At 31.4% G+C, this 23,131-nt stretch overlaps 2 protein-coding genes across 4 annotated transcripts; both read right to left on the bottom strand.

Moving 5' to 3' along the window:
• Positions 1-4,203: 4,203 nt before the first annotated feature.
• LOC100800313 (protein NUCLEAR FUSION DEFECTIVE 6, mitochondrial) lies at positions 4,204-7,515 on the bottom strand. 3 transcript variants are annotated; one of them, XM_006582241.4, is made up of 4 exons: positions 7,259-7,480; positions 7,050-7,171; positions 6,359-6,410; positions 5,641-5,951 (listed from the first exon to the last, which is right to left on the bottom strand). In XM_006582241.4, the coding sequence occupies exons 1-3, from the start codon at positions 7,402-7,404 to the stop codon at positions 6,403-6,405; spliced, it is 276 nt and encodes a 91-aa protein (XP_006582304.1). In that variant the 5' UTR covers positions 7,405-7,480; the 3' UTR covers positions 5,641-5,951; positions 6,359-6,402. The 3 variants fall into 3 exon arrangements, with proteins under 3 accessions (XP_003527420.1, XP_006582304.1, XP_006582306.1); XM_003527372.5 differs by lacking the exons at positions 5,641-5,951; positions 6,359-6,410 and adding an exon at positions 4,204-4,558 and having other exon boundaries at positions 7,259-7,515; XM_006582243.4 differs by lacking the exon at positions 6,359-6,410 and having other exon boundaries at positions 7,259-7,483.
• Positions 7,516-8,972: 1,457 nt separating this feature from the next.
• LOC100799779 (26S proteasome non-ATPase regulatory subunit 2 homolog A) lies at positions 8,973-16,475 on the bottom strand. The gene is made up of 25 exons (XM_003527371.4): positions 16,235-16,475; positions 16,030-16,130; positions 15,793-15,913; positions 15,634-15,693; positions 15,430-15,497; positions 15,237-15,279; positions 14,735-14,800; positions 14,584-14,622; positions 14,417-14,499; positions 13,583-13,697; positions 13,333-13,407; positions 12,934-13,092; positions 12,062-12,169; positions 11,848-11,952; positions 11,622-11,762; positions 11,425-11,529; positions 11,088-11,309; positions 10,807-10,920; positions 10,456-10,671; positions 10,244-10,303; positions 10,054-10,167; positions 9,885-9,970; positions 9,665-9,773; positions 9,388-9,566; positions 8,973-9,311 (listed from the first exon to the last, which is right to left on the bottom strand). The coding sequence occupies exons 1-25, from the start codon at positions 16,328-16,330 to the stop codon at positions 9,239-9,241; spliced, it is 2,658 nt and encodes an 885-aa protein (XP_003527419.1). The 5' UTR covers positions 16,331-16,475; the 3' UTR covers positions 8,973-9,238.
• Positions 16,476-23,131: the final 6,656 nt, after the last annotated feature.

The following is a 23,131-nucleotide window of genomic DNA, read 5'->3' as shown; positions in this document are numbered from 1 at the left end:
CTACTAGTGCAGTGAGGGTGTTTTCTCTCTAAGGATAGCGTTTGTGCGCTTCAGCCCAGACTAACAAAATTTCTCCCTTGAATTATTTCCTTTATGCTTATTGTATAATATAGTGCTTTGTTGATTCATGTTCTGAAGTTTTGTTGCTACGGTTGTTTAGTTTAAGATTTTGTATTTTCTTCTCATTTTTTTTATTTTATTTTAATTTTTTTAACAGTCTTAGAGAGAAAAACTATTTTTTTTCTTGCATAGTCTTTTCTACAGTAGCATTCTGTTTTACCAAAATATCTGTCATGGATATGATTGAGTCCCTTTTTTAGTAAGTCTGAAAAATTAATGGATGAAGATGCAATGTATTATGCTTCATTAAAAAATATTTTTATTATATGATTTCATTTCTTTAAATTTTAAATTAGTGGGAGATTGTTGAAAAATATTTTCTTATAATTTGAAATTTAAAATTAAAATATATTTTCTTTATCAATTATGTTTTTTAAAGAAAGAATATTCCTATGTTAGGAAACTATCTTTTACTTGATCAAATTCATTTGTGAACATTACAAGTCTTTAAAATTAAGAAGTTTGTTGTTTGATTTTTAATTTCTATTGTCTATAGTTATTGTTATTGCTGCAAGTATTTTGTTACTACACGTTGGTGACTGGTTGCCTCTCTATATATAGCTCATTGCTAAAAAAAATAAACATGTGAAAAATACACACAAAACAATAAAATGAATACTTGGGTAAAGCTTTATATTTTGCATGTCATATTCTTAATAAAGTGTCTCAATTTTTTTTATTTAAAAAAAACCCTTATGAGCCATGGAGAAAAAAAGAACCAAATCTGAAATATCTTAAAATGTGAGAATGTCTAGTAAAGGTTAAGATTCCTATTAATAACAAAAGGAAAATTGGACAAAAAACTGTTGATTATGTTTTTGTTGGATATTCTTTACATAGTACTACTTATAGATTCTTGGTTGTTAAATCTTTATATGGTTTGAAACAAGCTCCAAATCAATGGCACGAAAAGTTTGATCAAGTTGTTCTTTCATATGATTTTCAAATTAATAATAGTAATAAATGTGTGTATTATGTTTGTATGTGAATAACATATTGATATTTGGTAGTAATATGCATTTCATAAATGATGTGAAGTCTTTCTTGTCTAATAATTTTGATATGAAAGACCTTGGTCATGTAGATGTGATTTTGGGTATTAAGCTTATAAAGAAAAATGATGACATACATTATACATGTATTCCTACATTAATTGAGGGGTTTTGTGATGCAAATTGGATTTCTGATTCTGATGAAACAAAATTGACAAGTGGTTATATCTTTACTTTAGTTGGTGGTGCAGTATCATGAAAATCTGTTAAACAAACTATTATTTCACGTTCTACCATGGAAGTAGAAATTATTGCTTTAGATCCTGCTACTAGTGAGGTTAAGTTTCTTAAAAATTTGTTATGTGATTTGTCATTATTGAATAAGCCTATACCTCCTATTTCAGTGCATTGTGATAGTCAAGTTGCTATATCTAAAGTTACTAGCAAAAAATTTAATGAAAAAAAAGATACTTAAGAGTGAGAAATAAGTCTATCAGAAATTTGATTTCTCATGGTGTTATTTCTCTTGACTTTGTCATGTTAGAAAATAATATTATGGATTTGCTTACAAAAGGGTTGACACGTCAACTAGTACTTGAGTCGTCGAGGGGAATGACACTAGAGCCAATTATTTAGTTACAACAATAAACACCCGTCTTCGTGTGATTGGTGATCCCATGAATGGAGTTTAACTGGTAACAACAAAATTACTTGTTGACTAAAGTACACCAAAATAAAATTTGGCAGAGTTGTTCCGTTTCTCATTCCTATGACGATGTGTATTATAAATTGCGGCAATATTAAGGTTGAGGTATTTATATGTGTATTTTTGGTAAAAAAAATATATATCTCTTAATGAATCCGATGACAATTATTGTAGGGGTGGGGGTCACAAACCACTCTTTGAGGATTCACCTAGTGGTGGGGCTGCCACTGTGAGATATGGGCTAATCTCTAAGTGACACTCACGAAACAAGATACATGCACAAGACCGTGTAACACATTACCACTGATTAAAACCTAAATGAACGGTAATATTGTAGGGGTTGTGTACTAAAGTCCGATTAAAGAAGGTGTAGTTCAAGACAATTAAGTCACTACATTTTTCTTGGGTGGAAGTTCATAAACACTAGGTATAAGGCTCAAACCCGAAAGGTTCCTTATACCGAAATACAATATCACATGTTCTTTCTCTTACGTTTCTATACAAATTATTTTTTAATAAAATATTTTAAAATTTTAAATTATGTGAGAGAATGTTAATAAATATTTGTTTTATAATTTAAAATTTATAAAAATATATTACTTATATTAATTCTATTTTTATAAAATAAACTATTTGTTTTAGAATTTGTTACGTAAAATTAGATTTTTTGTATTTTCTAAGATTTTGCTTTAATGAGTTAATGTAATTCGTTAGGTTTGTTTTGATATCTGCAAGTTGGTTTCCAACAGTCAGATTTTTGTTGTTACATAAGGGGTCTATGCCTATATATATATCTTTCCTCCTCCCTAGAAAATACACAACAAGAGCATTGTTGATTTCTTACTCCCTAAAATTTTCTCCTCTTATAAAAACTTATTTTTAAGAAAGCATTGGTGTTCAAAAGATTCGAGGATCCTTTCGATCGGAACCAATGGGTTGTTGTATCTTTGGAGAGGAGCGCAATCAGATTTTCCACTAATGCAGTGGGGGTGTTTTCTTTCTAAAGATAACATTTGCGCGCTTCAACCCAGCTTAACAAAATTTCTCTCTTGAATTATTTCCTTTATGCTTATTGTATAATATAGTGTTTTGTTGATTCATGTTCTGAAATTTTTTTACTACTGTTGTTTAGTTTAAGACTTTGTATTTTATTTTCATTTATTTTTTTTATTTTATTTTAATTTTTCTAACAAGTTTCACAGTGTGTTTGTATACCTCCTAGAATCAATTTTGACTCCCAAAATCATGATGAAAAATTGAAGCAACTATTTGTTGTTTTGGCCTTTAACTTGATTTTGGAATTGATTCTAGTAGAATTGAAAGTTAACCCAAACACACACTCTAGGTGTTGATCTCCCAAACGAAGGTTTTTCACTTTCATTTATTAACGATTTTATATAATTTTTCTCACACAAGTTGGACAGTTTCAAGGTGTTGATCTCCCAAACAAAGCTTTTTTCACTTTGATTTATCGATGATTATATATCATTTCTTCTTCTTTGCATCCACATGGATGTCGCCTTTTTTGCACGTCCAAGCATCTCCACAGTTAGTGGTCCAACCAAACATTTAAGAGCCTTCAAACACTCTTTAAGTAGAGTAGTGTATGCACAGCATGCACTTCGAGATCCATTAAAAATCAAGTCATCAAACTCCAGTTTATGCACGACCATTCACTTGAGATCCCTCTGATATCTATTGGATATACAGAGTGAAACTCTAATTCTTTCCACAAAATCAAGCCTTATGTTTCCATGACCATACAAATAGGCAGTGCTTATCACATGCAATATACTTTGCAATCCCACATTCCACTACTTTTAGCTGAAGTGTGTAAACTGTGTAAATTTATTTAATATTTTATTCACCCCGCCCCCCCCCCTCCCCCACATACACAAGCTCTTGAAATTGTCAATATTCATATAATAAGCCAAACATAAGGTTTATGGCTTCCATTTTTTTTTTCAGTCAATATCTGAGTGTATGTTGAGAGACTCGTCCTGTGCGCACATTTCAGTCATTACAAACATAAGGTTGTTTTTAAAATTCAGCATCTCCCTATATGAAAAACTCAACGTCCCTATAATTTTTAAAAACTCTATGTTAGTGCATACAACATGCATGATTGAAAATACCCCCCCCCCCCCAATCAGGGGATTATAGATTAAAAAGATTCGACTCCGTTTTGTCCCATAAAATTAACAGAAGTACACTATTTGCATGTAGTGTTTTCAAGAGTCATCAATTGTACTAATCAATCATAATTTTGGAAACAGTTAATTTAAATGTGTTCATAAATCTTAACCTGAGATGTTTTGGCCAATATTTTTTTCTTGGAAAGTGCATGGTTAAGTTCAAAAACTACTAAATAGCATACGCATCAGGTTGAAAAAGATAATGGGTAGAACCAAGGCCTGATGATGTGATAATTTGTTGTAAATGATACCTACAAAATTAAATTTCTATGCAACCACACAAAAAAGTGAAAGACTATCCATAGTACATGCACCAATCAACTTCGATGTAAAAATGTAATAATCGGGTAACTATAGAATTCAGAGTTCAGACTTCCGTACGAAACATAATCTCGTGCATGATCTGCTAAAATCTTTATGAAACACTTCTGAGGATAACTGGTGGCAAAGTCCTTCTAATATGATAGAAGGAAAACACTTTCTGGAAATTAAAGTGACAAGCATGATTCTGCAAGCCAGGGTTGCTTTTAGGAGAGCTCACAGACCTATACAAGCAAAACACTGATTGAATCAGAACTTGAAAGAGCCGGAGGGGATGGGGGATTTGGCAGAGATCTACAATTAAAGAATTTGAGTATTCAAACTAAAATTACAATAAACTTGAAGTAGCAAAAAAAAGTCCAACTTTGACGTTTTGAGCTTAATCTTTATTGCATTCCTTAGTTATCACTTATCACACATCATAACCCCTTATATACAGAAAGATAACAGTGCAGAAATAAGAGTCTTCCATTCAATAAAACTTTTCATGAAAACATGCCAGTAGCTGAATCTAGTCAGCCATAAGCACAAAGCCAACTCATTAGATCCAAGTCATTGACAAGGAGAAAGTATATATTGAAACAAGAAAAGGAATATGCATTTAACTTAGTTTGAGATTCAAACTTAAGAGGCATCGTTGTATTGGAATTACAGAAATTTCATTACATACTCAAATTCTAACATCCATTAAGCATCCCTAGAATATTCAATATGAAAATTCTAATAAACATGGAAAAACAAAATGAAACTTTATTGGTACTTTGAACTACATTTCCAACTTAATTGCCTTTAGGCACTAAAGTTCATGTGGATAAAATTGTAAGCCTCTAATGCATCTGAAATAGAAAGAAAATGAAGTACAGGTGGTCTAGGTTTTAAATCTCCATTTTGGAAATCAACTTGCCCCTACAATGACGAAGTCAACTCTCCTAATTTTTTCAGCAGACACTTTCATACATTGCAGATTTTATGTAAAAGTTTGCTTCAATCTTCTTAACCCTTATCAAACATCATCATTGCAATCTGATTAAACAGGAAAGACCAGTATATTATAAACCTTATTTAGTGATTGACCCTATAATGCTTGACGCAACACACAAGCAAATCAGAATTTTTTTTGTTTGAAATATGGTTATTAATATTATAACATATTTAGCAGCACAATCACATAATACAGATATATACAATACTTAAAGTCTGCAATTAAGTCCCTTGCAAGAGTATGGAGGAATATTTTATCTCCATCTTCTCATCAATAATTTCTCATACATTGTGATGTCTTTATGTAAAATAAGGAGACACAAGAAAACAAAGTCATTGTTTCATTTTAAATTCCTTAATAAGTGATAAATGTTTCCAAGATTCTTAAATTGGACAATATGGTTCATAAAAAAGAGAACAAAAACCTGCAATGTAAACTAAAGTTCTGCGTAATGATGTGCGACAAACCCAGGAGAGCACACAAACGTGCTCTAAATAATGTTCAGTAATTAGTTATAGATGCATAGCAATTATTCCTAGCAACAACAAAATCTTGTTTCAAGATGAACATCATATCATAGAATGTCCCTGCAATCCCATCTATGCTTCCTGATCTTCAAGTAGTCTGCTTTTGGCCTACAACCAAAAGGAGTGGGTATGGCTTCACTAAGGATATGCTTGGATGAGAAGAAAGAAAATAGATAACAAAGAAAACATCCATAAACAATATTTCCTTCCACTTTCTATACAATTCAAATTTCAAACATTTTCTCTACTTCACTTTCTTTCCACCCAACCAAACAAAGCCTAAATTATTTAGTTAAATGGGCTGGGGAAAAAAGATGAAGCAGGGAATAAACTAATCCCCCAATCTTACATATAGGATTAGTAATTATAAGAAACACATGGTCAAGCATCAGACAGACAAAATGCCTTTTGTCTATGAATATGGTGAGATTACATTACACATATATCTCTTATCTTGAATGCATCCTCATCATATATTAAATCTCATAGGACTCAATAATCGAAAGAAAACATACCCGAAAATTAATTGTAGAAAGAACATCAAGGAATCCTAGAGATGCTAGCTACCTAAATTCAAAAGAAAAATCCAATTGTCAGGAAATCATAGGGAACACAAACTAGTTAACCTAAGAGGGACCGCATAACACAAATTTTTCACTAGTTCTAATTGTAATATTTTTTACGACCAAAAGAAAAAAATGTAAAATATCTTCTGAATCCCCTCTCAACAAAATATCTAATCCACACCGAATATATACCAAACAGCTTGAAAAGCAATAACATTATTTGGGATTCAGTTCTTCTAAAGTAGGAAAGGGTTGATAAAAAAAAACCCAACGGTTTGATATTTTAGCACATTTATGATTTGTCATGCATTTACATGTAATATTTCAACACGTAATTTAATCATTGATTACCTAAGATTTGGATCATCTGTTAAGTGCATTTTAGACGAAAAGTTGTGGTTATTATAAAATACACACATGTAAAACAAAATACGAAATTCCTGAAATCCATCGCCTAATATTTCAATTTCTTCTAAAGTGCACCTCTCACTGTAAAAATGACTCAAATCCAAAAGAATAATCCGTCGCAAGTCAATTTTAATTTATACAGAGTCAACAATTCCACTAACTAAAGCAAAGCCATTCAAAATTTCACGCAAACGCATTGAATTTCCAAAAGTATTAGCACAATTGACGATACCTTCGGGAATCCAAGCGCTCGTGCGGCTTGAAATTGAAAGCATGGAATTCATGAGCGCAGAAGCAGTGGCCGTGTGGTACGGCATCATCGATTCAACACACGAACTCAATTCCACGGGGAACCTTATCACACAAACGCAATTAGTTACAAACAGAAGAACACGAAAAAGAAGCTCCATGTAATGCATGAATGCGTGGGTTGCTTATTACCTGAGAGTGGATTGGGACTGCGAGAGAGGCTTATTGGACGCGATACGGAACGGAGAACGAACCGGTTTGGATTCCGATGCGACGCGAAACGCTGACCGGCTGGCGGAGCATGATCGGAATATCGATCTGGCGGCGGCGGATGCCATTTTCGCGATCGGAATCGTTTGGGATCGGCGTAGGGTTTTGCGAAGTCTAAAACCCTGACTCTTGTGTGGTTGAGAGTTGAAACCGTGGCTGTTACACCGTCGTTGGGCTTTGTCACGGCCCAATTTGTGCGTGGCCCAAAATTCAACAAATGGAAGGCTATTGTTTGCTGCACTTGGTTTTTTCCTTTTTTGGAATAACCAATCCAGAATGTAATTTTACGTTCTGAATTGCACTGTCTTTTAGTTTCCGAAATGATCAATCCAAAAATATTTCAAAAAGAGTGCACAACTTGGTAAGTGCTGGAAGCAACAACCGAAAATGAATTTATTATTTATAAACTATAAAAATTCATCGAAAAAAATATTTCTTAACCTTAAACCTTGTACTATTAATTATTGAATCACCGAGTATGTGAATAAATTGACATGGATTTTATTGATTGCATCCAATGGAGCATGTGTTCTAGACAAAAAAAATGATGTGAGCTCTGAAGTGAGTAACATTTCATTGTCATTCAAGGTTTAGTCAAGTGATAACTCGATTCGTCCTGACCGATAAAACCGGACCGGTTTTATTATTGGATTAGTCACGTAATCGACTCGGGATGATCTAGTCAAACCTAACTGGTTAGGTCACCGGATCTCGATTGAACCGGTCCGACCTGATCAGTTTTACAAAAAAAACAAAAATAAATCACCTTTATGATATCATTTTGATGTCTAATTGTTATCAATTGTTATTTTGAATTTTTGAGTATGAATGATTTTTTTGTAATCATGTTAGTTATATCCTTATAACTAATTAATACAAATATAATTTTAAATTTTTAATATATATTGGATCAAATCGAACCCACCAGTTAAACTACTGACTTATTGACCCACTACCTTCACGGAATCAATGACCAAATCATATTTCATAACACGGGTTTAGTCAAATAAGTGTGAAACTATTTCAATTGCATTTTTTCTCCTTGATTTGCTATTTTGCTGCTAGTTTCTTTGTGACATTCTATGAAAACTTGAAATTTTGAGTGGATCCACGAACGAAAATATGGGAGATTAATTACGTGTTAGGATGAGCTTAGGAAGGTCATATCATTTGTGTTCTTTAGTTTTATTTTAATTTCCAAAGCCAGATAATGACGCTTTTGGGGTCATTATTCAGTTGCTGGCATCTTTTGGGCTATACATGTGTATTTTTCTTAATAGTATTTTACAGTATATAACTTTTAACTCTCGTTACTATTCTGTCAAAAAAAAAAAAAAACTACATCGTTACTACAGCACCTAATGTTGGCAACTGATCTGGGAGTAATACCTAGAGTTTAAACTCTCTCCAAAGTCAAAATTTCTACTCTCCCCACCGCTAAAATTTCCTCCTTCCCACTCCTTAAAAATAAGCAAAGCATAAGTGTCAATAGCATTACCATTGGATTACCTGCCAAATAATTAGTACAAGACGTTCACTTCTAAAACTTTGTTAACTGGCACGTACTTCATGAATTTTAGTTAAATGTAATTTACACAAGGGTAATTAATAATATTAAGATTAAAAAATAAAAACATTTCAACACCGTAAAGACTTTTATCTTTCGAATCAATCGGTATATCATGGTTATACATGACCAGAGTTCTCGTGCAAGAATATGCTCACAATCAATAGAAATTAAAAACTGTCGAGCTAAAGGATTCTCTGATCATCTTTCTATCCAAACGAAGAAATGATTTTAAAAATAATTTCTTCTACATTTTGACACAATTTCAAATACATTTTAACTAACTACTGTTCAGACACTTGGAACAAAAGAAAAAAGCATCACTACCGTGGTTCTCACTCTTCCCTGTAATCTGGATTCTCCTTCAAAATTACGAAACCTTCAAGAATTGGTGATAGGGGAATGTATCTGAAGAAAAAATCATTGTTAGTATTAGAATTACTATATAAGCCAGTTTCAAAATTTTAAGGCATAGGTGAATTACTTTTCCGTTGCCAGCTCAGCCCTGTCCCCAGCAGCCAGGAGAACAGGGGTGGAGTGGGTCTGAAAGCCAGTGATTGTTTTCGGACGACCTGCTTGTCCAACAACATCTACGGCTTGTCCAACACGAACAGGCACTGACAGAGGCTTCAAGTTCTCATCCACAGTCAACAACATCCTTGGCTGATGCAACAAATTACAAAATATAACTGAGAATGGTTTAAAATGGGGGAAGGGGAAGAGTCTATGACTGGAAAGAGGAAATGAAACTCCAATCAAACCTGCATTGCCAAAACGAGGAAGTAGAGAACATAGTGATATTTTCCCAGCACAATAGCTTTCATGTCTAGGCAAGCATGCAACATGGTAATTAATCCAGCAAGTGCTGTCCTGTAAAAATGATACAGAATGTGGATTAGAAAATAATATTACAGTAAAGATGTAAACATCATTTTAAGTCACCACCAGCTCAGTCAGAAAGGCTGATAAAGGTTTGCTTACGGTGATAGTAGGAAGCGATCGGAATGATATGGATTAAGGGTTAATAAGCCCTTTCCCAAATGTACAAGACCTTGGGCAATCCGCACCTATAGATAAGGTAAAAGAAAATTGGTGACCATAAAAACAGTGGAAATTAGAAAATAAGGAGGAAAGCTTAGAGAAAGCTTACGCAGAATAGAAGGCTGGTATCCTTGTAGTAATAACTTGAAAGATTGCGAAGCATGCCAGCAATTCGAGCATTGTTCGTTCCAGCACCTATTAGACCCAAGGATATAACTGCCGCCTGAAGCATATTAATTGTTTTAGCTACAAATAAGATATAGACCCAAATGTTCAAAGAAAAGAGACTAACATCTTACCATAGCTACTTCCGAATCAGTATCATGGCTAAGTCTGCTTAACGTATCCATAACATTGACCTGTAATTATTCAGAGAAAAGTTAGCAAAAGTTAGTGGCATCTTGCAGCCCTACAACTATGTCATCTTTTAAGAGCAAGGTAATGTGTTTCACACTGTTCAATGATAGCACTGCCAAAGTGATAAAAATGCAGGGAAGCAAGTCCATTTTACCTTTGGATTTGATATACAGAGTAGACCAAGGGCCAAAGGAACTGCTCGGCGAATATTCTGCTCTCCATATTGTAGAAGATGTTCTAATGATCGAATTGCCATCTCAAGTCCCAATTCTTCAGCCATAGCTACCATAGCAATTCCAAGCACAGCAGGACCTTGGTGAGTTTCACCTTTATCAAGATGTTGTGAACAATGACCCAACAGATTTTGAACCTGCAAGAAAGAAGCACCAGCAAAATATTAAAATAAAAAGATGCATCCGCAATCAGCAATTATAAACATAGAAAGGTGCAGCAGAAGTTTCATTTTTTAAAAAAAATTCATAACCAGTTTATCACAAGATTGTACCTTGAGAACATTTCCAGTTCCAGCATAGGCACATGATAAGAGTGTCATGTCACAGTACTTTCTAATTTTTTCATTGAAAGTCTTTGAAACTTCGGCAGTTGCCTCAACACTGTCCTGCAGTAACAAAGCACAATGTAAAGAGTGAATATTACACCTTAACAATAGCAGAACCCTACTCACTATCAATTGTTATTCAGAAATTAAAGAAGATTAATGAATTGAAAAGAAAATAATCTATGATTCAAAAAGCAGAGACAATAGATTGCCAGACATCTGTTTACCTGCTTTCCAAGATATAGAAGACCCAGACCGAGAGGTAAAAGTCGTGTAAGGGGCTCTCCCAACTCTGACTCGCTCCGGTCCATTAGTGTATATATAATTGCTTGAGCAATTTCTTCATTGCAAGAACCCACATAGATCAAGCCCAAAGAAATAGCAGCAAATGCAAGCACCTCAAGTGAAGCTTTAGAATCGTTCAGTACACCTGTCAATTTCTCCCGTAACTGAAAGAAGCAAGAATATATTTTAAAAAATGCATTTGCAAATAGTAAGTAATATGTATCTCAACAAATAATATTACTAACAAGATTTCAAAAAATTTAGAGAAAAACAGAACACCTGCTCATTCTGGGAACCAGCATATGCAATTCCCAAACCCATAATTGCACCAATCCTGATTGAAGTGTCTTCTTTATCTATATAGTCACCTAGAAGTGCCATTGCCTGAAAAGGAGTAAAATGATATCTACTTTAGAAACTAAGAAGATATGTGTCATACTCTCGTATCTAGCAAAGGTAAGAATAAAAAAACTCACAGGATCACAGTCATTCTTGATACTACAATTCACAATTCCAACTCCCAGTAATGCACCAGCAATGACATGATTATCATTACTATGGAAGTACTTGTCAATTTGAGCAAGTCCCGAGTCAACATCCCAGAGTAAAATCATACCCTGTCATGATACACTAGTCTTAAAAATGAAATTTATATGGTCCAACCACGGATAAGAAAAATTGTTTTGGTAAGAAAATTCATACCAGACTAGCTGCAGCACTAGTCTTCCCATGTTCCTTATTTTTGAAAAGCCAATTTCCAGAAGAAGCACTGCTTGAAGAATCTGATGGAACAGTCATTAATTTATCCTGCGCAATGATAATGGGAAGTGAGAAGTAGAAGATTGAGGAATAGAAGAGATCATTAACCCAAAATCACAACAAATACAACATATAGAATCTTTAAATAACATTGTACCTGACCAAAGCCAGCATTTACAAATGCATTAACAAAAGTTGCAGCAAGGTTCTGTCTAGCTGAATCAACACTTGCACCAGCACTAGCCCGGCCATCAAGCAAATGTGCCTAGGAGAAACAACCAGAGTGAAACATAAGGTTCACAGCTGATCAACAAAGTGGCACACTTGAGACAAAAAGTAGCACATCTATAAACTTTTTTTTCTGATACATGGAATACAAGCACAATCTCAAGTTGTTTAATTGCTAATGTCAACATAAAGCAATTCAGTACCAGAAGCATCTACCAGAACATGCGGCTGCTGCTTTAGCATGAAATGCACCTCAAACAAATAATTCAAATATTTAATGTCTCACCATTGATGACGAAAATATAAATTATTTCAGTTACTAACCTAGGCTCTTTTTTATAGTGAGGCTCCAAATTTGACAGAAACCAGCACATCAAAACTCAATTGTTACATTTATAAATTAGCAACAAAATCTCATGTGAAATATTATTAGAAAATGATTAAGTAACCTATGTACCAAAACACTAAAAATAAATGTGATACGGCAATTCTGTAGCAAGGCATTATTTCAAAATCCACAAAAGTATATAGCAAATCAGAACCAACTGGTACACAATACACATATAATATCAACAAAAATTCTTAGAAAGCAACCACAGTACAAGCTGAAAAAACTAATGTATACAAAAAAAAATAAAATCATGATTCACTTGTACATTATTTTATCAATTTGAACCATAATTTAGTTAAGTAAAAATTAAATTTCAGGGCATTAGATTTAAATACTGTGCATGAACAGGAAGTTATATCTGGTACAGAGTTCATATTATAGCAAAAGTAAAATTATAATCAAAATCACACCTTGTATATATCCTCAGGGGACTTGGGCTCCATGACTTCAATATCACGAGCAAGGGTGAGATATCCTTCACTTAACTTAGAATTGTTTATGATTTCCTGCAACAATTCTCTGTCTTCATCATCTGGAACCATCTCCTCATCAAGCTCAAAAGTAATTCCCTGCATGTAAACAATCAACACAATAAATATCTGTCAAAAGAGAGTCTAAAAGTAAATCTGGTAGTAGAATCTTCACAGTATCTATCCCTCTAGCTTTGCCATTTGTCAACATCAACAACTAAAAAGAGTTAGGTGCATAACTTCACAGTTAAAAAACTGATGTGTCACAGCTACCTCACATACAAAGAAACCTGAGCCAAGATAACTTCACAAAGTACTAACACAGAATCCAGGACTTACATGACGTGCAAGCATGTAACAGAATTGCTTCTTTCGCAGCACATCATTACAAGAGGTGAACACCTCCCTCACATGCTGTCAATAGCACCATAACAAGTTAGTTTCAAGCCACAAGAATTTAAGATACAAAAGATAGAAATCATTTCACAAATAATATTGATAGATAGATAGATACACACACTCCTTAAAGGAGAATTGAACAGAAACTACAGTGTTAAAAGAGACACTGCAAAGAATTCCAGTGTCATACCTGCGAATTATCCATGAACAATGCAATTTGGAGTGCATTTGGATATTCTTCAAATTGTTTGTAAATTGAATATGCAATGTCCAAAACTAGCATATCATCTGGTCCTGGGAGGTATCTACAAAATTACATAAAAAAATATATAAATATAAAATATGACATGTTTGTCAGAGTAAGTGAGTCAATTTACCCCAAACAACATATAGAAGAAAAAACCAAGACAGTGACATCTGATTTATCATGCAAAATGCTTACAAGTCAAAATAGCTTCCTCCTAAAGATATCTTTAGAATATTCACTCCAATTGCAACTCAAACTACATCTGTAAACCTTTATAAAATATCACTCTCAAATAAGTTTTCAAAACCAAACTTAGAAGCTTCAGAGCCAGATCCATGACTACACAAAATTATTTTGTCACTGAAATAAAGAACTACCAATCTTCAGTACCCTCAACCACAACTGTAGTAAGAGATCCAACTACAATTTAAGCTAACAGTAGTTTTCATTCCTAAAGCATTGGAACACTTTTTCACTTAAAAGAGATCCAACCTGAGACGACTTATTAAAAAATTAAAGAATAGGAATTTAGAAATATATATATGTATATATATATATATATATATATAGAGAGAGAGAGAGAGACAGACAGACAGAGAGATAAAATAGAAAATCAAATAAAAGAGTACGAGATTGCAAAGCAAACAAAATATCATTCGTTAAACCACAAAAGATACACAAGTTCATATATAATGATAAATTATTACTTTTCTTTCTTTGAAACTTATGAATTCAATTCAATTCTCTCTACATAAACCAAACCCAGATTGCACTTACCTTGCAGAACTGGTGAGATATAGGCAAGTCCTTTTAAAATTTGTTTTGTCAACATGTCCACTCAACATATCCAGATCTTCAACCTAACAAAAATGTATTACAAAGAGTTTAGTTCATCAACTGAAGTAGCACAGGTAAGCACCAACCTAAAAGATCAGGCATATTACCTCCATCAAAAGATCAACAGCTTCAGGTTCTGCATTATGCTGCAGCACAATTGAAATTAATTAAAATAAACAATAGTCTTCCTCTAACAAATCTTGTTCCATCTCTATTCCATAGAGTGTACAATTTTTTTGAGTAAAATGAATATTGTACCTTCATGTGAAAAGCAACAATTTGTTGCACAAGTTCCATGAGATCATCTATGGGGGCCTCTTCACTCTGTAAAAGTACCAAAAAAAGAAGCAATTTTCAAATTTAACAGAAACTGGAAACAATCAGATAAATATGAAAAGTTAAAAGTTAACACCACTCTACACAAATCCATATCACAAAGGTTATTCGATATCAGAGCATCAATATTATACTAAACAGAACACACTAATCTTATTTTACAATTTACACATTATTTTTAATTCTTAATTTATAACAATGGGGAGCCAATGGAAGCTAAACTTTGCAAATAGAGTTAATATTTCAGTTATACTTAGACCCTACTTCTCCAATTACAAAAATAGACAATTGGTTGAAGACATACATAGTAAATTATTATATGAAATAGAGAAGGCGATTCATGCTTATTCATTGGGCAAATAGGACACAAAATTAAGCACTTTGAAGTGGTCAATATTAACATTTAAATTAGCCAATGACCAACCTGTCGTTTTGTGTATTCCTGAGCAATTTCTCCAGCTAGATTCCTGACAAAAAAATGAAAACATAACTAATAAGATTAAGATTGATGAATAACTCCTCAATCAGACTTCACCAAAATTCTAATTTTCCTAGTAATTACCTTCTATAACAATTAAAAAACAACAAAAGGTGCCCCAAAAACAGATTATTCTCACCTAACATACTCGTGGCCCCAGGAACCAATGTCACCCTCGGAACCCAATAATCTGTACTTGAGGCTTTCCTGCCAGAGTCATAGGAAGTAGTCAATTTGTAAAGGTCTTCAAATCCGTCTAATGAAGGAGTCCCACTAAGCCAGAACACAACCATACCAAAACAATCACCAAAATGATTTTAAATTTTTAACACATTAAACTTACTCGTTCTCCTTCAGCAGACATTGTGAGTGCCAAAACCGACAATATATCCGCCAGGTACTTCTGCATTGAGGAAAGACAAACAAGTTAGCCAACACAACACTATACTACTAATTTGAACAAAGGAAGCACCATATCCACACAACACACGAATAACTATACCTTCAAATCAGACTCCACCATAGTTTCATAATAGGTCTTAAGAGTGCCATAATGCGGACGAAGGAACTTCAATGGCTTAGGAACCGAAGTCATAGAGCTCGTGGAAGTTCGAATTTCTTGCCTGCAACACACAACCACAAATTCCAATTTCAAACATGCATTCAAAACTAGAATAAATAGCCAAAAATTCCCATTCAAATCAAAATGTGTTCAGTTCGAGCATAAAACTAGGTTTACCTCATGCTCTCGAGTGCAACCTTCTGCAATCCCTGGTCAGGATCCTGAACCCTCTCCACGTACAACTCCAGCTGTTGCTTCAAAGCCAAATCCTCATCGGACTGCACAAATTTCCACAGACAATCATTTTTCGAGTCTCAGAAAGCTTACTAGAAATTTGAGTTCTGGAACGAGTGAAAATTTGAAGCAAGGGTTTTGGACTCACCAGATCTTCGTTTTCGACCTTCTTCTTGGTAACGGCGTCGTCTTTGGCGGCGTTGGCGCTGGCGCTGGTGCCGGCGCGATTAGGATCGGGCGCCATCGGAGAAATTGGAAACCCTAAAAGTGAGGAACGAAAGGAGATTGAACTATACGACGGAAGTGAAGAAAATCTCGCGAGTAGAAGAAAGTGTTGCTGGTGTCAGAAATACGACGGAAGGTAAGAAGAATACACTTTGGGCAGAAAGGTTTCTTGTTGCCGAGGATTTTCTCACTTTAATGGGCCTTCACCAATTTCTGTACGGGCCTATTAGTAAACTCTTTTGGGCTCCTCTCTAAACACTGGACCCAAATTTAAAAACAATTCGAGTCGTTATGCTTCTTTTTTTAAGTTACTTTATTTATTGGAACTCGAGTTAAGTAAAATCATTAATTAAGTTAAAGACCATAAAATATTTTTTTCTTACTAAAATTTAACTAGCTATACTCTTAGAACTCAATTTAAGATTATTGATTAAATTAAAATAGTTTCTATCGGTTGATGTATGTTTTTAGACTTCCAGGATAAAAGAAAGATAATTATTTTGTTTTATTGTAATTAATTATTTGGTGTATTAATTAGGATATGGGTTTCTTATTTGATGTCTAGCCCATGTTGTTGATATAGTATATTTCTTATTCTTAAAAGAGAATTGGATTAATAAATAATAATAATAATAATAGTGGTCTTTTTTTTTTCTCTTATCACTTCTAATGTTATTGTTATTATTATCATCTTCTTCTCACGTCTAAATTTATATTTATATTTATTTATATTTATATTTATATTTATAGTTAGTTTTTTTGGTTTAATTTAATTTAATATATATATAAAACAATTTCTAAACTTATACTACACTAATTCATTGTTTAGTTTAAGAAATAAGATAGTGGAAAGAAAGTAAGAAGAGAAAATGAGATAATTATTTGGCATGAGAGAAAAGAGAAGGAAAGAGTGAGAGAAAAGAAAATTTGCATGCTATTACTATTTACTTACGAGGAAACCTTGACTGAAACAATATACATTCTCTTTTTTAATTGAAATTGAATTATTTTGATATAAGTTATAATTTATAAAAATAATCAAACAATAATTCCACAAAATACCTTCATTAACAGTAATTGAATTAATTATTAAACTAATTATTATCATAATTAATTTAATTACAATTAAAAATGGTAACTTTATTTTGTCATTAATTCATTTTTTAATTAAAAAGATAATTTATATTACTATTAAAAATGTAACATGTGTCATCATTGAGATAATTTGTATCATAATTAATTCAATTATTACTAAAAGATAACTTATATCATAATTAAATAATTAAAACTAAAATTATATATATATATATATATATATATATTATTTACATATTTTTCATAAAAAATAATAAAATAGAAACATATTTTTATTGTATTGTATAAGACAATAAGAAAACTAGAAGAGGGTGCAAAAAAATGCACAATAAAAATACTTTTTCATTGTATATATATAGATATACATTAGAAATATATTTAGCTTGTGTATCTTTTGTGCACCTTCTCTTACACAGCAAAAATAAGATTTGTTGTATAAATAAATAAATATATAATAAAAACGTATTTTCGTTAAAAAGATATTTGAGGATGAAATCGTTTTAAAGCACATTGGTGGGAAAAGAAAAATAGAGGTGACAATGGTAATTCCATTGAATTTAGAGCCCACGCTATTACTACATTCTTTATCCATAGTTGTGCGCTTGTGATTAGGTTGTTCAGATTCAACATACGCCCATGAAAATGAACAAATAAAGAGTTATGCTGACTGGCGGGTGAGATATGGTGCCACTCATGAACAAAGCCTTTTTATATACAGAACCAAAATTAAAATCCTAATCAACATATTTTAAAAATCTAATTATTTACCAATTATGTTAAGTGATACAATTTATTTGTTATGTATTAGTGGTGTAAATTATTTTATAACAACAATCAATAAAAAATTATTATTGTTATGACTTTTAAAGTAGTTAGGTTATGTTTGATACAATTGATTGAAAATATATATGAAAAACTAACTAGTAGTTGAAAGTTATTAAACTAACTTATTAAATCATAAATTTATGGTAAAAATTAGTTATTGAAATAGCTGGAAAATGTAAAATGAAAAAATAGACATATTTATATTATACTTTTAGAAAAAACTTTAACTTTATTTTATGGATAAAAATATAGTTTGTGGTGTTATAATTTTATTTCTTTAATTAATTTTAAACTCTTCTAACATTTATGTATAGATAAATTTTTTTCATATTGAGTATTTTGTAATTAATTTTATACTATTTCTTAAAATACTTGTAATCAAGTTTAAAATAAAATAAAAAATCACTTAAGTAGGCAGTATATTTTTATTATGTTAATTAACATAATACTTAAAATAAATAGTCTAATATAAAATTATTCAAAAATTCTTTTTTATTTAAAAATGATAATAAAAAATTTAATAAATATTTTAAGAATAAAAAATATAAAATTTAAACGTTAAAAATAACATTTTAAAAATATTACTTCAAACCGCGTTTCGAAAAACATTAGAAGTTATTAAAAAAATCGTTTATCAAAATTATCAAAAAAAAACTACGCAGTAGTATAAGTTAATTGAAATGACTCGTAAAACATATATTACCTTAATGTAAAAGTTCACAATTTATAATAAGTTTAGAGTCTAAAAATATTTACACTATTAATGCATAAATTACATATGTACTATTCACTCCATGTTTTATTTAGATTAAAATATTTTTGCTTTGAATATATAGATGGGGCCAAAGCCCCAGTAGAGGGAAATTATTAATCAGCATCAAGGAAAATACAACCATTAGCATCAGCTGAGAATAAAGAATCAATAAAAGATTAACATATTTAAATAAATAGAAATAGTATAAATTAATATTATCAATTGTCAAACTTTTGTCTTAAAAAAAAGGCTTAAGTAGTTAGAAATTATATAATTATAAACTACTTATAACTCGGATTAGTTTGTCCAACCTATTAATAGGTCAATCCTGGCCTGTTATAGTATTGAAGGCATTTTTCTTAAAATGAAATCAACTTTTTAAACTTATGTATAAGTTGTTGTAGAAGTTTTTTATATAACTTATTTAAAATATTTTAAAAAAAACTTCTCTAAAAATGAAAAAAATTATATAAATTAATTAATATGAGTTTAGGAAGAAATTCATTTTATTTTATTTTTCTCCTATAAGTGTTTGTAGATAAATTTACCCAAGATAAGCCTCCCAAACATGCAACCCTTCGGCCAATTAACATGGCATCTTGAATTTCTTCTTTATCTTTCAACTGAAATGAGGAAAAAGCAGAAAGCCAAGGTTATCATATCCATCTTGCTTGTTGAATTCGTACTTATGGATTTTGAATATCTCAATTAATTAATTGGCTTGTTCTGACTTCTGAAAGACTGAAACCACAGGCCGGTATTGGTTTGGAATTGTTCGTGATAGCTAGCCCTAGCAGTCCTGCGCTTCGTATGATATATTTAGGCAAAATTTATTTTTCAAAGAGAAAAATTCATGAGGCGTGGTCCCTTCTTTTACTATTTTGAATTTAATCATTAACTACTTTAGGAAACAAAGCATCTTTGATTGATTTCAAGAAAATCGTTTATGAGCAAAATTTTGAGAAAATGACTAAAACGTGATAAGATCCATGGCATCATTTGCAACATTTCACAACTTATTACTGTATATTATATATACAAGGTCTAGAGTGAAACTAGCAAGTTGTGATGATATCATTTTTAATTGTTATACACAAAAAAGGACAAATCAAACTTTGGATTTCGCATTAATTTACAATGAAAATGGAATTGATGGCCTGATTAGAAGCCTCAACTAACGTTATTGGATGAGGTGATGATTGGTGAGTGAGGAAGAAGAAAGAAAATATAGATGACTAAACCAATTCAAAAGAGTAGACTACCTGTGTTTTAAACTATACATACATACATATATATATATATATCTAAATCTAACTTTATATTCCTTTCAAAAAAAAACTTTATATATATTAAAGGATATATATTACTATAACATTTTTTTTTTTACTTTAGATACTACTATATTTGTTGTCACCCGTTGCCTACTATTCTTAAAATATGTAATAAGCAAATATATTTATAGTGTAGATCTTTCTATTATTAATTAATGGTTGTAAAAGTATTTCTAAAATATAACATAAGGAACAAAAGTTTTAACCTTTGATTATTCCTGTTAAAAATTGCAAAAGTGTTTATAAATAAGAACAACTACGATTGGTATAATAATGGGATATGCATGAGATTATGAATTCAATTTTCAACGCGACTCTTATATATATATATATATATATATATATATATATATATATATATATATATATATATATATATATATATATAATTGTTTCTAAATCTTAGAATAACAATACTTTATTTAATTGTTGATAATCATAAAACCATTCCTTAACCACAGAATATGTACACCATTTTTTTTAACTATTGGTAATTCTTAAAATTATAATATTATTCTTAAAATATAAAATAAGCAACATTTTCTTAAAGTTTTCATCAATTTGCCATTCCTTGAATTTCTTTCATTCTCTTTTGATAGCTTCCAGTAAATGTGTCTACTTGTCACTTTGCTCTTCTTTATTTAACGTACACTGCAAACTATTGGACTTGAAGCTTTAGAGAGAAAAAAAAATTATAATTCTTAAATTATTCATAGGATCATATTTTTTTATTGATTTTGAAAATTACCCATAAAATGTATCTAAACTTTGTCTCTACTTAAATTTTGTTCAATCTATTTTTTCAGTTAATTTAAAGAATAAAACAAACAAATATATAGTTCAATTAAAATATTTCTACTACACCTACAGGTTGATGTACGATTAGTGTGCATTTAGATTGCTAATGAGTTTAACTTACAATAGTTTAGAAGCAACAAATAGTTGTTTTTATAGTAAATTTGCCATGATTTTGCACTTACCATATTTTCTATATATCGCCAAACTAAACTCACTGTAAGTCTCAAGAAAAGAAGATACTGTGACTCAAATTACATGCATGTATGCCTTCCTTTCCAGGACATGAATTTCCTGTGGTCAAACTTCACAAAATCATAAATTAGTATCAAATGAGAATTAATTAGACAATTCAAATTTCAAATACATATTTTATGTCCAATTCATTAAAAAATCTTCATTCAATAGTTTTTAATCACTAACTATTTTTTTGGTCTTAGTCTTAACCCTACGTAAATGCATAATTTTTTTTTGTTATTGTATTCAATAAGTGAGATTTATATGGTAATACTCGCTGAATTTGAGGGTAGTTTAGACTCAATTACAACACATTTTTAAAGAAGGACGAATGAACTTTTTTTTTCATAATCAAAGGAAATTTAATAAAAATGGATACAAGCTAGAGATACTCAAACCCATATATATAACTTGATAGTCTTGAGTACATGTAGGTACATGAAAATGATCAATTCATATAATATGCATAAGCTTGAAAGTCTTGACTCTTCAGTGAATGTAGATAGATGACAAGGGATTCATATGAGAAAACTTTCCCAATCTTTAAAATAATAGACTTTAAATATAATAAAACTTTAAAATAAAAATTAATTTATCACTGACTCAAATAATTAAAACTTATACAAATACTTCAATATCTCAAAAACTCTAAATAGATTGTTAGAAAAGAAAAAAAAATTGTTAAATCCGGGTGTGGCCTTCTCATGTTCCTCCCTATACCTCATTTTCCAAGTTTTCAAAACACTGGATTTTGAGCTCCTTCCAATTCCACCCACGTATCTCCAATCACATCTCTATGTTCATGTCAATGATGGAACTCAAAATCTTAAGAAATGTAATTGTCGAATAATTTATGCAAACAGACAGAATTTTGCGCTCCTTCCAATTCCAATTGCAACCAAACGTGGTCCACCTTCTCTATCATGTGGCTCCCTTTCATAGACTCTTAATTTTTGGGGTAATACCAAAAATTTGACCAATAACCACTGCACCCTCGTGACTTGTTTGGTAATATAATTTTGCAAAATGAGGAATATACCGTGCTGTATATTCGTATTATCATGCACATGATGTATGTCCTCATATACACTACATGCTATGGAATGACACACGTCAACACCTAGGGGTCCACAAGTGGATGTGAATGAATGATTTGATGGCTGTTTTGTACTGGTTTGGAATATTGACTACGGATTAACAAGGGGGGGGGGGGGGTCAATGCCCCACGACACCATATCCTGTAGATCGCCACCACTTTTCAAAATGTTTTCATATTATTTTCTATTTGTGTTTTAATCTCCCCATCTTGCTTCTCATGTCCAATGTTAACTTTATTTTGCTTCTCCCTTCAATTCTTTAAACATGCATGTCAAGCTTTCATGAATCAGATATCAAGATGATATTCAAGTTGTTTTTTTTTTTTTGTTTTTTTTAACGGCATATACAAATTGTAGAATGTTAATTATAATTAAATGACAACTTTCTTAATTTTGTTTGTATGAGTGATATGATTGTCTTAATCATCATTTTTTTAAGGATCACTTACATTAGATACAAGATTAATTCAAATTGAGTTAGATGAATCACAGTAAATTACAATTAGCTAGATTGGATTGATATTAGTTTGGAGAAAAATAGCTCATATATAAAAGTTTAAAATTTAGCTGAAAACTAAAAAGTTAATTTTATTTGGACGTTAAAAATTATTAAGATAACTTACTATAGTATTCGTTAAAATTAGTTTGAACAAATTGACTAATGAAAAATTACATAAAAGATATGT

The sequence above is a fragment of the Glycine max genome, chromosome 6 (genome assembly GCF_000004515.6).
Source record: "Glycine max cultivar Williams 82 chromosome 6, Glycine_max_v4.0, whole genome shotgun sequence".
Taxonomy (NCBI): domain Eukaryota; kingdom Viridiplantae; phylum Streptophyta; class Magnoliopsida; order Fabales; family Fabaceae; genus Glycine; species Glycine max.
This window is presented reverse-complemented; position numbering and strand designations above follow the sequence as displayed.